This window comes from Aegilops tauschii, chromosome 7 (assembly GCF_002575655.3).
Source record: "Aegilops tauschii subsp. strangulata cultivar AL8/78 chromosome 7, Aet v6.0, whole genome shotgun sequence".
NCBI classification, from domain to species: Eukaryota; Viridiplantae; Streptophyta; class Magnoliopsida; order Poales; family Poaceae; genus Aegilops; species Aegilops tauschii.
In genome coordinates, this window is record NC_053041.3 from 80307182 (window position 1) to 80330060 (window position 22879).

The following is a 22879-nucleotide window of genomic DNA, read 5'->3' on the forward strand; positions in this document are numbered from 1 at the left end:
GCAAGATCCCCTCCGTGTAGACCCGACGCGTCCGTTTCCCCCTCCAGGTGCCGGCGGCGGCGCCGTCCGTGAGGGGGGGCACCCCCCGGAGACGCGTGCCGCCTCTTGGGACATGCCACCACACCACCCCGCATGTATGAGGGCTCGGTGCGACGCTCGGGTGGCATTGCTACCCCCCAGGGCCCCCGTCCCGCCTAACCCTGTAGCGTTTGACCACGGGATCTAGCCCTTTGACTTTGCACGGACGGGCTTTGAGCAGTGGACCTATCCACCCGGTTGTGGTAGGTCAGCCCATAGGAACACTTTGGAGCAACATCCGGGCCAGACCCACGGCAAGATCCCCTCCGTGTAGACCCGACGCGTCCGTTTCCCCCTCCAGGTGCCGGCGGCGGCGCCGTCCGTGAGGGGGGGCACACCCCGGAGACGCGTGCCGCCTCTTGGGACATGCCACCACACCACCCCTCATGTATGAGGGCCCGGTGCGACGCTCGGGTGGCATTGCTACCCCCAGGGCCCCCGTCCCGCCTAACCCTGTAGCGTTTGACCACGGGATCTAGCCCTTTGACTTTGCACGGACGGGCTTTGACCAGTGGACCTATCCACCCGGTTGTGGTAGGTCAGCCCATAGGAACACTTTGGAGCAACATCCGGGCCAGACCCACGGCAAGATCCCCTCCGTGTAGACCCGACGCGTCCGTTTCCCCCTCCAGGTGCCGGCGGCGGCGCCGTCCGTGAGGGGGGGCACACCCCGGAGACGCGTGCCGCCTCTTGGGACATGCCACCACACCACCCCGCATGTATGAGGGCCCGGTGCGACGCTCGGGTGGCATTGCTACCCCCAGGGCCCCCGTCCCGCCTAACCCTGTAGCGTTTGACCACGGGATCTAGCCCTTTGACTTTGCACGGACGGGCTTTGAGCAGTGGACCTATCCACCCGGTCGTGTTAGGTCAGCCCATAGGAACACTTTGGAGCAACATCCGGGCCAGACCCACGGCAAGATCCCCTCCGTGTAGACCCGACGCGTCCGTTTCCCCCTCCAGGTGCCGGCGGCGGCGCCGTCCGTGAGGGGGGGCACACCCCGGAGATGCGTGCCGCCTCTTTGGACATGCCACCACAACACCCCACATGTATGAGATCCCGGCGCGACGCTCCTGTGGCATTGCTACCCCCCAAGGGCCCCCGTCCCGCCTAACCCTGTAGCGTTTGACCACGAGATCTAGCCCTTTGACTTTGCACGGACGGGCTTTGACCAGTGGACCTATCCACCCGGTTGTGGTAGGTAAGCCCATAGGAACACTTTGGAGCAACATCCGGGCCAGACCCACGGCAAGATCCCCTCCGTGTAGATCCGACGCGTCCACCGGTCAGACCCTGTCCGGCGGAAGTGAAAGAGCTAGATCCGGCGGTCGTGTGTGTCAGGGTTAGACGGGACTGGGTACCGGAGGGGGGGTAGCAATGCCGCCAGGTGTTGCGGTAGGCCCTCCTACACTTGTGGAAGCATGGTGGCACGCTCAGGCACCCGACACGCGGCTCCGGGGTGTGCCACCCTCACGGGCGTCGCTGCCGCCATGTCTCGGAGGGGGGAAACGGCCACCACAGGTTACACACGACAAAGTGAAAAATAGTAATAATTGAATTTATAAAAAACAAATATGCCGTAATAAAAAATTAAAAAATGTCGTAATAAAAAAAATGCAAAGTACCTATGCCGACGGCTAGGCCGTCGGCATATCTCATACCTTATCCACTCGGCTCTATCGCTGGCAGGTGGGACCAAGCCTATGCCGACGGCTAGGCCGTCGGCTTAGGTCCAACCTTATCCAGTCGCTGCACGCCCTCCTCTCCTCCACTCGCTGCACGTCTCCTCTCCTCCACTCATTTCTCTCCCCCAACCGCCGCCGCCACCCTCTCCCCGTGCCGCGCCGCCGTCGTCCCCGCCCTGACCCGCGCCGCGCCGCCGTCCTCCCGACCCGCGCCGCCGTCCTGCCCGCCCCGCGCCTCCCCGCCGTCCTCCCCGCCCCCGTGCCGCCCCGACGTCCTCCCCGCCCCGCGCCGCCCCGACGTCCCGCAAGGGCTCCGACGTCCCGTCCGCGCCCGCCCCGCGCCGCCCCGTCCGCGCCCGCCCCGACGTCCTCCCCGCCCCGCTCCACCCCGTCCGCACCCACCTTGTGTCGCCGCCGTCCGCGCCCGCACCGGCCCATCCCGTGTTGTCCCGCAAGGGCTCGACTCCGGCCGCGGGTCCGGCGCCCCCTTCCCGGCCGGTTGGAGCAACCGGCCCTCCCTGTGCTGCAGCTCATCACCGACCCCCCAACCGCCGCCGCCCCTCTCCTCCGACCCGACCAGCCGGCCCTCTACGTGAGTTCTTTTCTTCCTTTTTAGTGTTTTGGTACTGTTTTTAGGTGGATGAATGCATAGATGATGGAATGTATGTCATATTTGTTAGATGTAGTTAGTTTGCAAAATATTGATCAATGGATGTTATTAGCAATATGAGTTTTTTTTTCAAGTTTGAAGTGTGAATGTTGTTATGTGATGGGTGATTATATACTTTTTGCACGGTGGTATTTTGATCATGATGGTGTTGCTACAAATCAATGATGAAATATTTATTGACACTTAATGGTCTTGCTAAAGAATACTTATTTGAGAAAAATGGTGATGTTCATAACTTGTTCATATGGATTTCTTTTAGATGATGATGATTGTTAGATGAGGAGAGATAATGATGATTTTTTATGCTTCGATGATTTTGAGATGATGATGATGACCGATGATAGATGATTGTTAGATGATGATGTGGATGATAGATGATGATATTTTTTATGCTTCGATGATTTTTGAGATGATGATGATGATTGTGATGTTCTAAATGTTTTGTCGCGATGGAATTTGCAGGCTTTGTGGTGTCGCATTTCATGAAAGTGATTGTCGTCCGACGTGTTGGTCCGTGAGCATCCCTCCGTTGTTCGACCCCTTCCCCTACAGCCGAGGGTGAGCTACAAGTCCATCTCCTCCATTTTTTCATGTTAGTAGATTTCATTTTCAAGTCAAGTGGCGTAACTTAGGCGTCTCCCGTCCGAAAGGGTTGCATCGATAAATATGCATTCAATTGCATATTTATCACCGTTGCTCTTTCGGATTGTCCAGCGTTTTCCACGGACAGCCCGAGGATGTGTAGATTGGGTATGTTCTCCATGTTCTACCCCGTTCCGAGACAGGATTTCGGCGGCGCCTCCCCATTGTTCTCCGGAGCACATTCTCTCGGCTATTTGCCGAGACGTGTATCTGGAGAACAGCGGGGAGGTGCTGCCGAAATTTTGTCTCGGAACGGGGTAGAATGGAGAACGTACTCAATCTACACATCCTCAGGTGGGATTAGGACCCATCTTTACCTATTAGAGATGTAGGTGGATTAAACGCGGTAGAAACTGAAAATTTGATGTGATTAATTTAAATGAATCCTTAATTATGTTGTGTGGCTTGCAAAAAAGCAGAGGATGGCAGATAATCAGTGGATGTACAGTGGTTTTATCCGTCGGAATCGAGTAACATCAGAGTGGATCGCGAAAACCGATGTCTATTTGAAGGAGATATTCCGTCGTCCAATGAGAATTATCCCACCATGCCCCTGTGCGAGATGTGCCAGACGTCACCGTAGAAATCAGACGGACATGAGTGAGCACCTTCGCACGCACGGATATATGCCAAACTTTGACATGCCGCCGATAAACATAGCCGAGCAGGACCATGGTAGAGAGGAGGTGATGCGACAACGCATCCATGGATATGAGGACGACGGGGTCAGGGACATGCTAGATGATGTCATTGTTGTAGAAACGGGAAATGCGACACCTTCAGAGAATGAACCGGAGGAGCCGGAGGCAACCGCAAAGGCCTTCTTGGAGGTCTTGGCCTCGTCGAAGAAACCTCTTTATGCGGGGGCGAAAATATCTCAGCTGGATGCCATCTCGCAACTGATTGCAGTCAAGGCTGAGTACGGCTGTAGCCAGAAATGCTTCGAAGCATTCTTGGGAGTATGGGCTAACAGCCTCCCTGAGGGTCATGAACTGCTGAAAAGCATGTACGATACAAAGAAAATCATGAAGGCACTCTCTATGGATTATGAGAAAATAGATGTTTGCCCGAAGAATTGCCTTTTGTTTAGGCACGAGTATGCGGATGACAAGTACTGTAGGCAGTGCGGTTCGTCTCGGTACATTGAGGTGGTCGGTGAGGATGGTGAGAAAAAGCAGCTAACCATCCCCGTTAAGGTTCTTCGGTATCTTGATTTTATAAAAAGATTGCAGCGCCTTTTCATCACGAAGGAGTCTGCCAAAATGATGAAGTGGCACAAGGAAGGTATAAGGTACAATCCAAAAAAAATCGTACATCCATCGGAAGGGGAAGCATGGAAGTCGTTCGATGAAGAATACCCCGAGGAAGCAGCCGAGGCTGGGAATGTCAGAATAGCCATATCAGGTGATGGGTTGAATCCATATGGTATGTCGGCCAATCCATACGGCTGCTGGCCCGTGTTTGTAATTCCGCTCAATCTTCCTCCCGGTGCCCTAATGCAACGCAAGACCATGTTCTTGTCGCTCATCATTCTGGGTCCTGATTATCTGGGGAAGCAATTGGGTGTGTTTATGCAGCCGCTGGTGGATGCTTTGCACCATTCTTGGTACTTTCCGACGTTGACATACGACCGGGATCTGCAGAGAAATTTCTTGATGAAAGTTTGGTTGCACTATTGCATGCATGACTTTCCCGGCTATGCTCTATTCTGCGGATGGTGTACAAGTGGGAAGATGCCATGCCCAGTGTGCATGCAGGCTCTGCGAATGATTTGGTTGAGTAAGGGTGGCAAGTATGTAGCCTTTGACCTGCATCGACAGTTCCTCCCTCCAGACCATCCAGACAGGGAAGACAAGAAGAACTTCACGAAAGGCCGGGTTGTTCATGAAGTAACCGAGATTCCAACATTTTCGGGGGCAGATGTTCTTGCTCAGCTAAAAGCTCTCCAGCCTAAAGTCAAAGGCAAAGGCAAAGCCAAAGCCAAAGGCTTCAAGGGATATGGTGAGACGCACAACTGGACTCACATTACCCCCTTCTCACAGCTTCCCTATTTCAAGGACCTCAAACTTCCTTACAATATCGATGTGATGCACACCGAAAAGAATGTGGCAGAGTCCCTTTTCCACACGATCCTCAATATTCCTGATAAGACGAAGGATAACGTTAAAGCTGGAGCCGATCAACAGAGAATTTATGATAGACCACGTCTGAACATGAAGCCTCCCACAGGCGGTCGAAAAAACTGGTCAAGCCAGATGCTGACTTTGTCCTTAAACCGCCAGAAAAAAGGAAGTACTTATCTGGCTGAAACACATTTTGAAGTTCACCGATGGTTATGCATCGAATATAAGTAAGGGAGTCAATCTTTCAACGGGTAAAGTGACCGGCCTGAAGTGTCATGACTACCATGTATGGATTGAGCGGATAATGCAGGTGATGGTTCGAGGCTATGTCCCCGAGCATGTCTGGCGAGTGCTTGCCGAGCTAAGCCATTTCTTCCGCACGCTCTGTGCTAAAGAAGTAAGTAAAGACGTGATTGAAAAATTGCATAAGAAGGCACCAGAGTTGATAGTCAAGCTAGAGAAGATCTTCCTGCCAGGCTTCTTTACACCGATGACACATCTCATTCTGCACCTCGCGAACGAGGTATTGTTGGGGGGGCCTGTGCAGAATCGCTGGCAGTACGGCCCTGAGAGACAGAACAAGCATCTCCGACAGAAATGTGGAAACAAAGCTAAGATTGAAGCTTCCATAGTTGAGGCAGTTATCCTAGAGGAGGTGTCAGACCCCAGGACATCATACTATCCAGACCACGTTCCCCATCTGCATAACAAGGTGCCTCAATACAATATAGAAGAGCCGAATTATCAACCCAAGCTCTATCTATTCAACGCGCAAGGTGGGAGGGCTGGGGCCTCGAAACCTTATAACATGCCACGACAAGAGTGGGAGGACCTCATGTTCTATATCTTGCACAACATCAGGGAAGTTGAGGAAGTGTGGATGAGGTAATACCACTACACCATTCCTTTATGTCTTCCACATCATCATGTTTTATGTTCACTTAGTCCCGGTTTAACACCGGTTTTCTTTTTTTTAGTGATTTCGTTCAAGAGGAATGGACGGGAATGAATCCTCCTACTGAGGCGGAGGCACTTACTCTTCTCCGTCATGGAAACCCTGGACGTAAAAATTTTGTTGCTTGGTTCATGGAGAAAGTAATTGTCCACACTCCCCTATTAAATACCTAGTTCAACATTTATTAGTTAACTAATGCACGCAACAATTTCAATTATACTTGAGGGAAAAGATCCGAACATATCTATGGATGATGAATTGAGATGGGTTTCCATGGGTTTTGACCCTGCCGTCATGACATGTAAAAAGTATGATGTGAATGGGTATCACTTCCATACAGAGGATCACCAAAACAGCCGGCCTGATCCCAAAACTATAAATACCAGAGTGTACACCCCTGGTCAAAATTCAGTAGACTACTACGGAAGGGTACAAAATATATACGAGATTAAATTCCACCAGGGGCGCGAGACCCTAAGTCTGCCTGTGTTCAAATGTCGATGGTTCGATCCGCGAGAGGGGGTAAAACATACGCCTTCCATTGGTTTGGTCGAAGTTAAACCATCAACCGTCTATGCCGGAGCCGATCTCTTCATTGCGGCTACCCAGGCTACACAAGTATATTATCTGCCTTACCCATGCCAGAAAGAGTACCTAAAGGGTTGGGAAGTTGTGTTCAAGGTGTCGCCACATGGTAAGCTACCGAACCCGAATGAAGACGATTACTACAACATTAACCCCATGACATACGAGGGAGTGTTCTATCAAGAGCAACCTGATGATGATGATGTGGTTAGAAACGATGACGCTAGACCATTGGGTGATGATGATGTGGATCCAAACGACGATGAAGCACGGAATGATGGTGAGACCATTGTCAATGAAAATGACATACTTATGCTAGAAAAGTTAAACTTAGACGCTGACGACGAGGAAGAGCCTCCACCTCCGTCAGACAACGAAGATGATATGATTGATAGTGATGATGAGACGGACCGAGAAAGAGGTTACAACAGTGATGATTCATATGGTTTCTAGTAGATGTACGTGTCAAGTCTTTTTTTTCTATAGTTTAGGAATATGCCTTTTATGCCTTTTTATTAATGTGCTTATTTTCATACCTTTTCCTTCATTTCATTAATTTACTAATTGCTTATTCTCTTTTCAATGCAGGTTCGTGGAACATGGGCAAGGGGAAGGCCGACGGCGTGGGTTTCCTATGCAAGGTCGTTGGCCTGCCTAGTCGGAGTGGTCGAGCACGTAATCCCCCCCCCGGCTACTTGACGATGACTCCTCACAGGGAGGTCGAGGGAGAGGTGCCCCTAGAGGAGGGGGCGGAGGGAGAGCCCCTAGAGGGCGAGGTGGGGGGAGAGCCACTACAGGGGGTCGCGGCCAGAAAGAGCGCACCCTCACCGACTTAGGGGTGTTGTCTTCGAGGCCATCCTCTAGTGAGGTACCCTCCTCTGGTGAGGAGGAGGAGGAGGAGGACGAGGCAGGCGAGGAGGAGGAGGTTCGGGATGGGGCCGAGGAGGAGGTGGAGGAGGAGGACGAGCAGGAGGAGGATGAGGAGGAGGTTGGGGAGGGGAAGGCAGGCGAGGAGGAGGGTGGTGGCGGGGATGATGGTGCTGGCGGGGAGGGGGTTGACAACAAGGGGTGGCTGCATGGTAACGCAAAGCTACCAAAGCAGGTTCCTGCTACTGAGGAGCAGAAGTGGCTCATTGAGCCCACGGGGAAAGAGTAAGTGCCACTTTATAATAATTTCATTATTTTGCTTGTCACATGCTCATTCCGGTTGTTATTTATTTTGCTTGTCACATGCTAATAGTTCATTCTTTTGTAGCAACTGGATATATTCTAAAGGGGTCCGTATTCCCAATGGCCTCATCACCGTCCTGCTGAAGTTACACTGGCCGGGGTTGTACTTTCCGGATCCAGTCAGGCACCCGGACCATCGGGTCTTGGCCACGAGCTGGGAGCACTGGGAAGCGGCCCTCCACGCGGAGCATGGGACCCATGCCAAGGCCGTGATCACCACTTTCTGGGTGAGTTCTCTTCAGAAGCACAAGTCCATTCTAGTTTCATGAATGATTTAACTCATGGCTTCTTCCATTCTTGTTTCGTGCATGATTGTAGAAATTCTGTCGAGTTCTCCCGGAGCACAGGGGCAGAGCGGACCAGATCGTGCTACGCCAATGCAAGAAGAAGGCCCGCCAGATGCAGTACGAGGTGCGCTATGTGGCCATCTCGACATACTACCACGACTATCTTGGTGTGAAGATGACCAAGGAAGAAGCGCGGAGGATGGGCATTACCTTGGAGAGGGACGAGTTCTTGGCGGTAAGTATAAAAGATTTTTCATTATGCTTTCATTACCTTGTGGTACATTTCACCGTTTCGTGTTGACATGCCATTATGCTTTTATTATGTAGGGTGTCCAAATTGGTGTTATGGAAAAGACGAGTCCTGGGCGGCATTGGTGGATCTTTGGTGTGATGAGGCTGGAGCCTGGGCGGCTATGAGAGTCAAAAACAAGGCTAACCGAGGGAAGGAGGGAGTACATGCTCAGGGAAACCGAAACCACTATCTCCACAAGGCAGTTAATGTATGACTAGCTAACCCCATTAAACATTCTTCTTCTTCTATTTACCATCACTTTCTTATGTATGACTAACCTCTGTTTGGTGGTGCAGGAGGAGAAACTGAAGCGGCCGCTCTCACACATGCATGCGTGGGAGATCGCCCATACGCGGAAGGACCCCAAGCCTGGCGAGCCCAAGTACTACGGCAAGAAGACCGCGGGGAGGAAGAAGGCCTACTCCGAAGGGTATCTGGCGTTACATCCTGACACACCTGACCCCATTGCGGCGGATCTGGACGAAAGGGTGGTGGTGGGCATGGGGCCGAAGGAGCATGGTCGGGAGGCGGTTCTCGATGCTGTGATCACTCCGTCTATCTCCTACACACAGCTCCGTCGGATCGACCCGACCCTGAGCCAGCGCACGAGCACGCGCATGAGCAGTGCACCGTCACTGTCCCTCTTTCAGGAGCAGCAAACTGTAAGTATTTTCCCTTTTATCTTCATTGTTCCCTTTATTTTTCGCATTTAGTAGTTTTATGAGTCTCATCATGTCATATTGTAGGCCTACATGGAGTACACACGCCAGGAGACCATGGCGTGGCACGACCGCCTTCATGCATACCATCAGCAGAGGGATCGCGAGATGCAGCACGCTTTTCAGGAAATGGCGGCCGGCAGGTGTCCTCAATGGCCATCAGCAGAGGGTCCTCCAGCACAACCAGTGCTGCTGACCTTTGAGGAGTTTGTGGCACAGAACGCTGGCCCCTCGTCGGTTAGTTCATCCCCAATCAATTCACCCAACGCATGTCATGCCTTTCAACACAGTCTTATATCCCGTTAATATATCTTTTCAACATCCAGGGAACAGGTGCATCTACCGTTGGCGGTGGTCTTCGCAACACTCCCGAGACACGGAGCCCGACCACTCCGATCCACAGAGACGGAGGCGGAGGCGGACGTGGAGGCGGTCTTGGCGGTAGCGCTGCCGCTAGCAGTGACGACCTGGGCTTCGGCGGTCTTGGCGGTGACGACCTCCGCGGTGTTCGACGTCCTGGCGCTTAAGCCTTTCTCGATGCTATGATACTTGTATGCTTGTGATGTTTCTTATCTTATTGTTGTTTGTGAGATTCTTATATGCTTTGTGGTGATGACACTTATATGTGTGATGCTTTGCGATGCTTCTTAGCGATGCCAATTTGTTGTGTGATGCTGTGTATATGCTGTTTGTTATATATTCAAATGAATTGAGCTGAAAAGAAACAGAAAAAAAAAACTGGACAGAATCTATGCCGACGGCCTGGCCGTCGGCATAGGCCTGGCGTGAGCTCCCAGTGGCCGACACGTGGCAGGTCTATGCCGACGGCCTAGCCGTCGGCTTAGTTTGGCCGTCGGCATAGGCCTGGCGTGAGCTCCCAGTGGCCGACACGTGGCACGTCTATGCCGACGGCCTAGCCATCGGCTTAGTTTGAAATTATGCCGACGGCTAGGCCGTCGGCATAGACCTGCCCCAGGAGCGCCCAGTTTCTGACACGTGGCGTGTCTATGCCGACGGTCAAACTAAGCCGACGGCTAGGCCGTCGGCATAGACACGCCCATGCTGAACGGCGTCTCGCCACGTGGCGAGAAGCCATTGGGCAGCACTTGACGGCGGCCGCCGTTAGGCGATGACGTTGCCGACGGCTAGGGCCGTCGGCATAGATGTACGGCCGACGGCTAGGGCTTTTCTATGCCGACGGTCATCCTGGCTACGCCGACGGATATTTTGCCGACGGGGGCCGTCGGCATTGGCCTGACCCGACGGCTAGTCATGGCTATGCCGACGGCCCTGGCATAGGGTGCGATTCCGGTAGTGTTACTAGTTGAGATGGATTCCTCGCCGAGATCACCGTGCTCCACCTCTCCTCTCAGTCTCTCTGCGTCGACGGCGGCGTTGACCTGAGACTGAGACTGAGAGGAAGGAGACAGCCTCGCGCGCGGAGATCAGATGGATCGATATGATTGAGGGCCGGAGAGGTGAGGCGATCCCGACGGATGCCGGCGGCGAGCGGCACGAGGAGAGGGCGAAGCCGTCGGCGGCGAGCGAGTTATTCTGGGCGCCGCCGATTCGCCGGAAGCAGGAGAGAGAGGGGGTCTCCGTCCGTAAATGCAGTGGACGAAAGAAAAAGAAAAAGAATCAACTCAACTCAAATAACCGGCCGGCCGGGCGGACGGCATGCTGACGCCACGCGGGTGCTTAAACGCGCGCGGTGGTTCTGTAATTCGCGCGCGCGCGCGCGCACACACACACAAGTTGATGACGAGAAGGGGAAGCGGGGGATGGATGTTTGCAGGGAAACGCGCCCAACCCTCCTTCTAGTATCAACGTGAATCGCAAACTATTTGAACGGGCCAGGGAATCTGTTTGGATCGCCAGGAGCCGCACGTATCTCTGCTGTCAAACTGATCGTTGGTCACACCGAAAGCAAGCACACACGCCATGCACATATAGCAACGAGGGTGTTGCGTCCTGATCAGTCGAGTTACTTGCCGATGTTCTGGTACGTGTACAGCTTGGCGCACGTAAGAAAGTAGCCGAAGTTGACGGCGACGAGCACGGTGAGCAGCCAGTAGAGGTTCTCCAGCTTGGACGCGTTCATGTTGTCCGGCAGCCACGTGGTGGCGCGCTGGACGATGTTGATGAGCGCGGTGCTCAGGTAGAACCCCAGCGCCACGATCATGGCCATCATGCCCGTGGCCGTGTTCTTGAGCGACGGCGGGAACTCCTGGTAGTACAGCGTCACCTGCGCCGGGAAGTGCAGCGCCTCCCCCGCCCCGGCCACGGCGAACGGCAGGAGCAGCCACATCGCCGACAGCGGCGACACCCACGCCGGGTTGCCCTCCTCGCCGTGCGCGCGCACCGTGGCGGTGCGGTGGCGTTCGATGACGGCGGACGCGGCCATGCTCAGCACGGTGAGCGCGTGGCCCACGCCCACGCACTGCAGCGGCGTCGGCGTGTGGCTGGTGAGCCGCCTCCAGAGCGGGAGCAGGACCCGGTCGAGGAGCCCGAGGAATATGACCACGGCTATGAGGCTGGCGACGAACATGGAGCCCGCCGGCACGGTGAAGCGGCCGACGGCGCGGTCCATGGCGAGCGCCTGCAGGATGGTGAAGTTGATCTGCACGCCGATGGAGATGCTGAGCACGATGGCCGCGCTCCAGAGCGGCATGATGCGCAGCACCGTCTTGAAGTCCTCCACCTGCTGCACCGTGCAAACGCGCCACGGCCGGAGCGCCGAGCCGCTCGCGCCGTCCACGTCGCCGTCCGTGATCACCGCGGCACGGTTCAGGAAGCTGCACGCGATCGAGCAGCGTGGGAATAAGTGGATGTCATTGTCGTCGATGACTTCTCATATACGTATATCAGGCAGTAGTGATGTTTACAAGAGTGCCATTTGTGTTCGTTACAATTTGTCGTTCCACCCATCTTAATATGATTCTCTTTTGTGTTTTTGCACAAATTAATCGCTACCATAGTACCATTTGTCGTTAGCCATGTCGAGACTAATTTGCTCAGCCAACTAAACAATATATTTGGAGTCATACTTAACTTTATGGGTGAGACTAATTTTCTCAGCTAAAATTTCAAGACACTAACATATTGCTTGTATAAAATTATGGATTTAAAAAAGTTTGCTACGCTGAGGCGGAGGACCAGATGTGACATCGAGCTATGCGCATGGCGCGCCGCCAATGGACGTAGGAGGAACAAGACTTCACACCCCTCATGATTTGAATGTAATTTTATTTTTCTGTATATGTGTGTTTGTAAGGACATGCGAAATTTAATATGTGACCTCAGGCCTTTCCTCCAAAAAAAAACCGTGTTAATATGTCCTTAACTATATACCTATATAGTATTTCGCAAAATACAGATACGTACATAGTAGCTAGTAATAGTTTTTTTCCAACATGCAAACTAATATGGTATATTTAAATAGTTGATCCTTACTACTCTCTCTGTTTCATAATGTAAGACGTTTTTTATACGAATATATAAAAACGTCATCATACTAGCTGCCGCCATGAGGCCAATCTTCTAGCGCTGTCCTCCGGCGGCTCCCCTCCGCCGGCGACCTCGGTTGTCGGTGGTGAGGGGGGTCGCCGGATCCACGCGCGTGGATCATTTTTACTCTCTCATAGTTTAGGTTTTAGGTGGTTCATCGTCTTGGCTTCGGCGGCGACGATGACGGCGCTGAATAAAGATTTTTCGGATTCATCCCTAACGAGGCCATCGGTCCTATGGTTGTGGATGAATTTGGAAACCAGTATGTTCAAGTAAGGATGGAGTGATGGCGGCGGCATCCTCGCGGTGGACCTGTGTCCTCGGGCTCCGCCGTTGCGACGGCCTTTGCTCCAGCGTCGGCACAGAGCTTGGGAGGTAGTCCAGGAGAGGATGCAGATTGTGGTATGCATTTATGACATCTGAAAGACGGAACGTGTGCTGGGTTCGTGGTTCGTGGATGGCAGGTATGGTTTCCTCCTTTGGCATCTTAGTCGTGGTGGGGTGCCAGATCTGGAGTTCGATGACGTGTCCGGAGTGTTGCCCTGGTCTGATTCGTTCAACGGCAAGGGCTTCACTTTTGGTGAGCCACCTTGGAGGTCCACAAAGCTGCATTTCAGCGATGGAGCCGCGTTGAGCTCGGGTGAGGAGGTGATCCGTCATTTTTTCTTCTTCGGTGGCTTCTATGTGGTGCCGGAGACAGGTGAAGGGCGTTGGTGTCAAGCTCAGAAATGTTCTACTATCTTTTCAGTTTTGTCATGTCGGTCCTTACGTGACTTGTACTTTGATCTTTATAATATGAATGAAACACGTATTATCATGCAAAAAGACGTCTCTTACATGGGACATGATGGGACGGAGGGAGTATATGTTAATTTTATCAAAAAGTTGGATAGCCAAAGCTGGTAGGTGGCCTAGCCACCGGTGGTTTAATTACTGAAAAAGAAATAGAATAAATATCCAAAAAAGAGTCGATTTGGACATGGACGTATTTGAAACTCAACTCAAACTGTTATAAACCAACAAAACCTATATAATGTTAATACGGAGATAAATTTATACTTACCCTTTTAATGTGTTCACCAATCTCGATATCCATGATAAGCATGCTAAAAGTTTGTCGGATTATAAAGCCAATATTTTTCTTCAGTCCACACACACACACACAAAAAACTAGGAAAGCACTATATTTTGTGTAGCAAAACCATGAGGTAATATGTCCATGTCATGGCTTTAATAATCACCAATAATTATTATTATAGTGTGGAGGTGGGAGTTAAGTTGACATGGACAGGAAGACGACCCTTGCCACATACTCCTGCATACCCAACAATGACCAATTACTCTCTTTATTAACTATATGCAACGGAATTTAATTATTCTCAATACCCAAAATGTATAGACTTAATGCATGTGCAATTCAAATAGAATGTCATATACTCCCTCGGTCCCAAAACTAAAGTTAGTATAAACTTGAGTCACTTATTTTGGAACGGAGGAAGTAGATAGTAATGTCTCGTTTTCAAAAGCCCTAATGTGAGTGTGTACAAATGGAAATAAACTACAAACATGCAAATTGCAGCGAAAGAATATCTCCATTCTCAGTGTACACAAAAGAAAGGAAGAGAAGCTAATAGCCTAATATAAAAAATGAATAATAGTGCTCACCGCTTTGCACAAGTACTTGTTTGTTGTGGCAGATCTACAGTGAGTAATTTGCCTGGGTGAGACCAAAGGAAGAGCATGGATTTTCTATCCATATGACCCAGTCTTAGCATAAAGCCCGCTGTTTTGCTACAAAGTTGGGCGCACACACACAAGTTTGTTGCGATGGAAAAATGAAAATGAAAACAGGTCAAGATCAGTATGGTCCTGTGCTAAAAGGGTTTTTGCGTTGCCCTGTATACTTCCGTATGTTGTTTATACCGAGGAACCTAATTGATTTTTAGCACAATGTTATATGACCAGACACAGAAAGGAACCCTAACTATTTCAACAAACATTAATTGTTATGTGTCGACGTGGTAGCTACCTAGTTCACGTAGTACTACAAACCAAAGCGTTTTGGAGTGAAGATAATTCGGTGTTCTGTAGTATGCGGTTTCTGTGATAATTGTGTTTCAATCAAAATATTTTAGCCATTATGGTTGTACTATACATAAATAAATGGATTTGCTGATTCTCAACTAGATGAGAATTTTTTCCGCAAAAAAAAACTAGATGAGAATTAATAAAGTCTCATCTAACTCCTACAATACTCGATTAACGAAACAAAAAACAAAAGAAAAAATCCCAATGAATCTCCGCGTAAAATCGAATGGTGTAGAAGTTAGATGAGACATAGTTATTTCTCATCTACATGTGACCTAGACACACCCATAAATAAATTATTATGATTATTTAAGTCTCAGAATAATTGGTTGGAGTCAATTAAATTTATGTGAATATTTTGGTCTTTGGTCTAGAAATAACTGAAAGTTAAATGATTTTCTTGTTGCTGAATATTAGTGAAACCAAAATTCAAAACCATGGGTATACTACAAAAGCACTTCCTAACAAAAGAAAATCAACTCAAAATAAATAAATCATTATTTACTTCCACATTCCCTGCCATTTTAAAAGGTTTAAGTTTAAGCATTTATAAAGTTAGTTTATGCATGTGGAACCAAACTAGCACTCCCTCCGTTCGGATTAATTAAAGTTTTAAGATTTTTCTAAGCGAAACCTTTGTAAATTTGAATAAGACCGTAAAAAAATCCGCAAGGACCTACAATGTCAAATATATATAATACAAAAATATATTTCATAATGAATCTGTTGAAGTAAATTTTATTTTGTAGATCTCTACTCTTATAAAAGATTCAGTTGGTGATGATGGTGTGTCTGACATCCGTTATTTCTGACCATCAGATCTACATCTAACGACTGCGAGGCAAGTTATGACATTTTTGCAACAATATCCCACTTCTCTGCTTCAATTTACAGGAAACCCTTTAGTATCTTAAAACCAACCATATTCCTCATCAAAATCAACCATATACCTCATCAAAACAGACCAAGAAATATATTTTTGAGTGAAACATGATATATTTTAGTGGTATATGTATATTAAAAATAGATTGTTTTCTTTTAAATTTATGAATATATATTATTCTACTTTGGATCCATTGAGACGCACGTGCATATTGCTAGTATTGATATATTTTTATATAGACTTGGTCGAACATAATGAAGTTTGACCTAGAACAAGTCTAGAACTTCAACTATTTTGGAAACGGAGGAGATATAAACAAATAGTCTTGCTAAGTCCCAGTCGACTCAAACTTCGTTAAGTCTCAATCGATACTATAACGGTGAGATCTTATACTAAGATCCTTACAATATTTTCTTTTCATTTTTTTTTCTTTGTTGCATGTTATGTCGCTTGACCAAGATTTGAGATTGAGACCTAACCACACCCATAAACAAATGCATACAAAATCTTTTCTTACCTAAAGCTGTCGCTGGGGGTAACGACACCGTCGCCGCCAGTCTTGACGTCGTCGTCGCCCCTGCGTGGCCCGTAGTAAAACTTCAAGTCCTCCTTCGACGCCACGACACTGACCTTCCTGTTCCTCGCCGCGGCGACGACCACCCTGGCGAGCCCCGTGAACGGGCTGCCCTGAGCGGGGGGCTGCCGGTAGTACCGCGCGCCGAGGAGCAGCGCCGTGAGGCCGACGATGCTGGCGGCGCACGAGACGCCGAAGCCGAGCGTCCACGACACCGTGTCCTGGAGGTAGACGATGACCGTAGCGCCGAGCACGGTGGACGCGTAGAAGAAGATGAAGTACCAGTTGAAGAAGACGTCGCGGTCGGCGGCGGCCTCGAACTGGTTGGCGCCCATGGTCGCCTGGTTGAACCGCGCCCCCGCCGCGCTCAGGCAGAGCAGGAACACGGCCGCGTACAGGGCCGCCATCTGCCCCGTCGACGCCTGCTCGCACGGACCGGCGCCGAGCTGGCACGCCGCCGGCCGGAGGCCGGGAAGACTCGCCGTCAGCGTGAACATGACCAAGGACTGCACGCGCGACACGGAGCGGTCAGTGGAGCGGAAGCTTTGACTTACATGTGGGCGCGCGCGCATGCAGATCATAGACTTACCAGGACGGCCATGACCATGGCGACCGCGACGATGGGGAAGCAGCCGAAGAAGGCGTCGGCGACGATGGCGCCGGCCACGGGGGCGACGCTGATGGAGCCGGAGATGATGTTGGAGATCTGCGCCGCGTCGACGCTCGGCACGTTGTACTCCTTTATCAGGTAGACCACCAGGTTGGACGTGGCGCCGCCGGTCGCCAGCCCGAGGCCCAGTATGGCCACTGCGAACATCGATCACACGGCCGGCCAGACACAGACTTAATTATGATCATGCTCCACAGACTAGATCACACACGAGTAGGGTGCACGAACCTGCGAGGAAAGGGAAGGTGATCCATCCCCCCTTCTTGTTCCTGGGTTCCTTGAGGGACTCGTGATCAACGCTGAGGTGCCCAGGCTCCTCCTGCTGCGACCCGTTGGCCTCCATGGGTATGGTCTCTCTTGCTGCAATGATTGAGCTAAGAACGCAGGCGTAAGTCAGTCGAAAATATAAAATAGCACAGCTGCACCCCGGCCCTCTTATCCGGGTCGTCCATATACATCGGGATGTGCGTCAGCCTTTACCGTAAGATGACCAGGCCACGGTTACATCGGGTGGATTAGTAGTCCCCGTCGCCCGTGATATGCCTACTTCATAGCCTAGGTACTGTTCAGCTAGAGAAAAGTTCAGACACTATCCGACACGGGGGGAGGCGGCCCGTGACAAAGGTCTTTCTGGGCCCCCACTCGTACCTCCAGGAGCATGCTAGGCGGCGGGGGAGGGGGATCCAAGGAAGGCAGAGCATGAACTGAAGCCAAATCCTTGCGGGAGGGGGGGGGGGGGGGGGGGGGTTGGCTTCTGGTGAAAGAGGAGTCGCCGGGACGAGCGGGCCGCTGGGAAAATCCAGCGTCGGGCAGCCGGGGGACGACCAGTGCCGGGCCGCGGCGGGCACCGCCGCCCAGGTCATCTCGCGCCGCCAACCATTGAACGGAGCTAGACCAGGTAAACTTGTGATTTCAGCTAATCGCATAGGTTTTGTAGATGGTCGGGATGTTTTTTGGGGATGGGGCGCATACCAGGATTGAGATTATTCATGGATTTGTTTCGCAAGATTAGGGTCAGGTTTGGGGCAGCAAATAAGCGTCAGGTGTTTGTGGACAATCAGCCATTATGCAGGTAAGATGGCATGTAATCATAATATTTGAATCTCGGACTGTTAATACTGGGATCCAGGGATGCAAAACGATATGCACATTATGTACTGATTGGATAGCGCAGGGTAGCTGATACTGATGCAGTTTTAGAAGTACCAAGGTTTTGTAGTTAGCCTTTTTTGTTAGATGGGGATGCGCCAAGGTGTTTGTTGGGTAACAGCCGTAGAAAAGAAATCAACGTTTTTGTTTATCCGTATCAAGAGTTCTACATTTGACCAATGCTCTGAATCTGCAGAACTACAGCAAGCTCAACAAGCTGCCCACAATCATTGAAGAGGACGAAATAGACAGGGCGACGGGTATAATGGCCCTACTTTCAGATGTTCAGTTCAGAAGGTGTACTCTGTTATTTCGCAGTTTGACCAACAGAAACGAGAAATCGTTAACTCTATGGGTTGGGGTGGCACTCTATCCATGCCTCTGATCAGCAAACTAAGCGTCAGACATATGGTCTGGCTTCTAGGGATGGTGGATGAGGTCAGACAAGCCATTGTACTGGGACCGAATAAGGTTTTTAAGTTCAATGAGAGTGATGTTGGGAAGGTATTCGGGATCCCAGCAGCTGGAACAGATGTCATGGACAGAACTCTTGATAGGAGTGACACTGTATATGCATACTTGCGTGGTCGTTTGGGGATAGAGAACAAGGAGGTAAGAAGTCTGAAGAGCATACAGTCCATACTGTCACGTGACTACAAGGGGAAGATGTCACAAACAGAGGTGGCTGCATTCAAAACTGCGTACATCGTATTCATGATGACACATGTATTTGCACCGACAGTCAAGAATGACTACTTCTACACTGATTATTGGCCAGCACTGGTCGACCCGGATAGCTTGGATAAGTTCAATGGGGAAGATATATTGTTGAAGTACTGTGCGCAGCCGCCGTTAAGATGAAACAAGATATTCGCAGGAAAGCCATGGTGTCGAACATAACAGGATGTCTGCTCTTCCTACAGGTCAAGACGTTTCAGATACCTCATTACTTCATCAGCACACAGCTGATGTTACAGTATACGCATCTGATAAGCGACGGGTTATTAATATTGTTTTTTGTTGTATTGTTTTTCGGCATGTTTCTCAGGTTTTCTATCTAGACAACATTCAGTTGGGGGACTTAAGCATGACACATGATGTGTTCCCCAGAATTAAAGCTTTCACCGCGGATAAAATTAGAGCCATGATCAATGCCGACAAAAGGCCAATGGATTCATCGAAAAACGGAGATTTCATTTATGGAATTCCAGCAGTAAGTCCCCACCCAGTTCAGAATTCAGATTAGCACCGCAACTTCGCTGATAGGGCATACTCATCTTTTATATGTGTTTCGTTTTGCAGCCACGTGATGCTGATAGTTCAGCATATTCTAGGGCAGATGACGAAGATAATGCGCAACAAGGGGGGGGGATGCTTGGGCATGTGCAACCAAGATTTGTGATGCTATGGGCTTGACGCATCAGGTGACATTCCTGACCGCATCGGTGTTTCACATGATATTCGTGCGTTGTCAGAGAGCCAGTCCTTTTTAATTGATGACATACATTTTCTGAAACCATATGACTGATCTGTGTGCAGGCCAAACTTAACCTATATAATGAGCTGACAGCACACCAAGAGGGCATCATTAAACAGGTTCAAGTTATGAATGCAAAATTTTATGGGAAGATATACAAAATGTTGAATGACAACAGCTTTACACGTAATAAGGGTGTGATGCATGCATCTGGGTTGACGATTGTAAGTAGAAACAACAATGCCACGAAATCGTCAACAGTGGAGGCTGATATGGCTTCTGATGGTACGTGTTACGACATGTCAGACACGTAATTTTTATTAGTCTTGTTAGCATGCATCCCATATGTATATGTGGTCATGTGTAAAACTAATAAGTTGTTGACATAAGTTTTATATGTTGGATCGCAGATGTGAGCAGCCCAGAAAAGAGGAACGATGAAGCTTTCGTTCTCCATATGCAAAATAAACGCCCTCGTGTGGATATTGATGCAACAAGCAACGCAGTAGCATCGCAACATGGTGGGGGGCTGAGATCTAATTCTGAGATGGATGTCGATCTCAATGTGGCCGACCTGCTGGCTAGTACGCCTGAGGGGAACACAATGGATGTTAGGAAACATGTGAACACAGTTCGCTGGGACAATGAGCCGAGTTTTGATTTAGGTCTGGATTTCACCCCGTCACCAAAGGTGGGCAAGAATAAGAGTGTTAGCTGTAGATATCAAGATGGTGGTTATGCTTTATTCGGAAATATATCTGATGGGGATGCTGCTGACATTAACAACGGATCTCAAGGTGTTACATCATCATGCGAATCGTGGCGAAATGATGGCATCGCGGGTGGGAGTAGTGATGGTCAAGGACCAAATCAGTCATCACACACCCCCAGCGCATGTCCTTCAGACAATTTGGGCACTCCTGCAAGTTCAGTAGCCGACTCTGTTCCTCCCTACTGGTACCTCAGTGAGCAGACAAGGTCGTCCTCACCGACATCCGTTGATAAGATTATTCAAGACTATTTTGTATATGAGAAGGACACAAGGTTTACGGACATTATTAACCTCAACGCAAAGACTTTGGATTTCGACGTCAGCAACTCTCCTGTGGTCAAAAGGAGAACTGTGTCACACACAAACCATGTGGCAGGGCCATGCATCACTGCATTGGCCAATCATGAGAAGAAGGTCATAGACGATTTTTTCTGCTTCGTAGCAAGTATGTAAGAATCACATGCAGAGAAATGGTGAGACATCAACGTTCTCTTGCAAACATTACTAGGTTTTTTAGAGAACACGGTTGCTGGGAAAGGTTCTTGCAACGTATGTCAAGTAATGGTTAGCAATTCATCGTATTTATATTATACACCATAATTGCTGACATAACCTTGTGTCTATTCATTTTATCTGTACAGCGTGTGGATAATGCATCACACACCAAGCTACATAGAGGTGACCGCAGACCAGCTGAAGAGTTCCTTCTGCGGTAAGGTTGATGTAGATCACGACATTTTTAGCCTTATGATTCGGAGACCGAAACAGATAGACCACGGAGCTGCCCAAGGCGGAGATATGACCAGAATAAAACATTACATGGAGGCTGATCTCATGGTAACATGTCGCATCAAATATTGTAGTTTTAACTAAATGAATGAGGCGTGAAACACCTTGTTTTTTCATAAAAGCGTCCGTTTACATATCGGCGAGTGTAATTTTGTCTATGGGCTTCTTACTACTTGCTACTTTGTCCTTTTTGGCAGATGCGTGTGATGGCAGGAGATATGCCATGTCAGCATAAATCCATTCGGGATCAGTTCATTGGAGATCATATCACCTACGACGTACCAAATTGTATGCTGGTATGTAAAATGTATCATGGAATATGAGCAAGCATACCATTTCTTTCATGTTCGAATGATAAGTTGAGTAATTTTTTGTCCAACGGATATGTAATTGCGATGCAGATTATGTTTCCGGCCTACGTCAGCTTCGCTTGGGTATGTTACGCAATACATACAATTAAAAAGAAGGTGTTCATCTATGACCCGACATTAGCATCGGAGAATGGTGGAGCAATCAAACAGCTACATATGAGAAACTGCAACCTGTTGAAGTCTGCTATGACTGAGTTTGCAAAAACATATTTTGAATCTTGGGACTTCGGGTTCGGTGATTTAGAACCGGCTATTATTCATCCTAAACGTCAAGTGTCTGAAAGGTAATCAATGAATTCTCATGGTTTCTCTTGCGTTAAGGACACATTCAATATTAATCCCTTCGTCAGTAAGTACCTGTCGAAAAAATGGATACAGATGGTCGTAAATAGAACCAGAATACATCCAGTTACATCCATTTTCTCGAAACAAGTGTTTCCAGTCATAGGAAGAAATTGTTATATATTACTACGATGTACCGTTGAATTTTCAGTGATTCAAGAAAATCATGATATTTACGTATCGTCATTGCAGGCACCTATCTGGGTTTTACACAATGAACTTCTGCAGGAACTTCATCGGTGACCAAGAGACAGATAATATTCATGTGGTAAGTATGCTGATTTAGTAGTCGTTGAAACCAAAAAGATAGAATAGGACATCACAGGTTCAAATGACCTGAATCATTTGTTACTACTGTTTTGATCATGTTTCCGCAATCATATCCAGGACGATGACAGTTCTCTGGCGGCATATTACCTTTACGACATTCTACATCTCAAGGGGAACAATGCAAAGAGGCCACATCAGTTCATCGAGTCTATCGATGAATGATACAAAATCGAGTCTCGAATGAATGTAAGGGGCGAATGTTGTTAGGGGCACATGTTGCATGGGACCGTATCTGTTTGGGTCCCAAACGTTTGTATGTTAATGCACTAGAATGTCTTTGCGGACCTATATATTATGCTGTCAAACCACCGAATGGGTTTGAAGGTTATGTGTGAGCTAATGTAGTCGGAGACGACTAAATATATAAATTGCTTGGTATGAATGTCAAGATATGGACTGCCAGTTTGCATGATTTTCATTGCTTTTGAATATATGTGTGATGTTAGATTGTAAACGAAATTCCGATGTCATAGGCCAACAATTACGTTTCCATAGGTCGGTCAATTCGTAGTCAAGTCGGAAACATGTACCTGGCACATATTAACATCACAATGTACCTGGCACATATTGGGCTTGCCTTGCGATCACGTGCATGTGGAGTATACTATAATCACGTGTCGTGTACCAAGCATGAGTGATCCTGATGCCATGTACGAGGTA

At 49.2% G+C, this 22879-nt stretch overlaps 2 protein-coding genes across 4 annotated transcripts; one reads left to right on the forward strand and one right to left on the reverse strand.

Moving 5' to 3' along the window:
* Positions 1 to 11162: 11162 nt before the first annotated feature.
* LOC109768229 (protein NRT1/ PTR FAMILY 2.3) lies at positions 11163 to 17450 on the reverse strand. Its single transcript, XM_020326975.4, has 4 exons — positions 17218 to 17450; positions 16909 to 17126; positions 16263 to 16825; positions 11163 to 12062 (listed from the first exon to the last, which is right to left on the reverse strand). The coding sequence occupies exons 1-4, from the start codon at positions 17330 to 17332 to the stop codon at positions 11252 to 11254; spliced, it is 1707 nt and encodes a 568-aa protein (XP_020182564.1). The 5' UTR covers positions 17333 to 17450; the 3' UTR covers positions 11163 to 11251.
* A 233-nt stretch (positions 17451 to 17683) lies between these two features.
* On the forward strand, positions 17684 to 22635 carry LOC109768236 (uncharacterized). 3 transcript variants are annotated; one of them, XM_073503131.1, is made up of 12 exons: positions 17684 to 17887; positions 17997 to 18061; positions 18335 to 19061; positions 19187 to 19351; positions 19441 to 19562; positions 19678 to 19900; positions 20026 to 20860; positions 21029 to 21224; positions 21374 to 21472; positions 21578 to 21831; positions 22082 to 22157; positions 22277 to 22635. In XM_073503131.1, the coding sequence occupies exons 8-12, from the start codon at positions 21039 to 21041 to the stop codon at positions 22379 to 22381; spliced, it is 720 nt and encodes a 239-aa protein (XP_073359232.1). In that variant the 5' UTR covers positions 17684 to 17887; positions 17997 to 18061; positions 18335 to 19061; positions 19187 to 19351; positions 19441 to 19562; positions 19678 to 19900; positions 20026 to 20860; positions 21029 to 21038; the 3' UTR covers positions 22382 to 22635. The 3 variants fall into 3 exon arrangements, 2 of the variants coding, with proteins under 2 accessions (XP_073359232.1, XP_073359233.1); XM_073503132.1 differs by lacking the exon at positions 17684 to 17887 and having other exon boundaries at positions 21029 to 21099; XR_012188689.1 differs by lacking the exons at positions 17684 to 17887; positions 21578 to 21831; positions 22082 to 22157; positions 22277 to 22635 and having other exon boundaries at positions 21029 to 21099; positions 21374 to 21469.
* Positions 22636 to 22879: the final 244 nt, after the last annotated feature.

Excerpts from the sequence above, each read along its gene's own strand:
- LOC109768236 (XM_073503131.1), top strand. The coding sequence starts at position 21,039 with ATGCATCACACACCAAGCTACATAGAGGTGACCGCAGACCAGCTGAAG. Across the intron at positions 21,225-21,373 it reads ACATGGAGGCTGATCTCATG|ATGCGTGTGATGGCAGGAGA; the intron begins GTAACATGTCGC and ends CCTTTTTGGCAG. Across the intron at positions 21,473-21,577 it reads ACGTACCAAATTGTATGCTG|ATTATGTTTCCGGCCTACGT; the intron begins GTATGTAAAATG and ends ATTGCGATGCAG.
- LOC109768229 (XM_020326975.4), bottom strand. The coding sequence starts at position 17,332 with ATGGAGGCCAACGGGTCGCAGCAGGAGGAGCCTGGGCACCTCAGCGTT. Across the intron at positions 17,127-17,217 it reads CACCTTCCCTTTCCTCGCAG|TGGCCATACTGGGCCTCGGG; the intron begins GTTCGTGCACCC and ends CGATGTTCGCAG. Across the intron at positions 12,063-16,262 it reads ACCCCCAGCGACAGCTTTAG|CTTCCTGAACCGTGCCGCGG; the intron begins GTAAGAAAAGAT and ends GATCGCGTGCAG.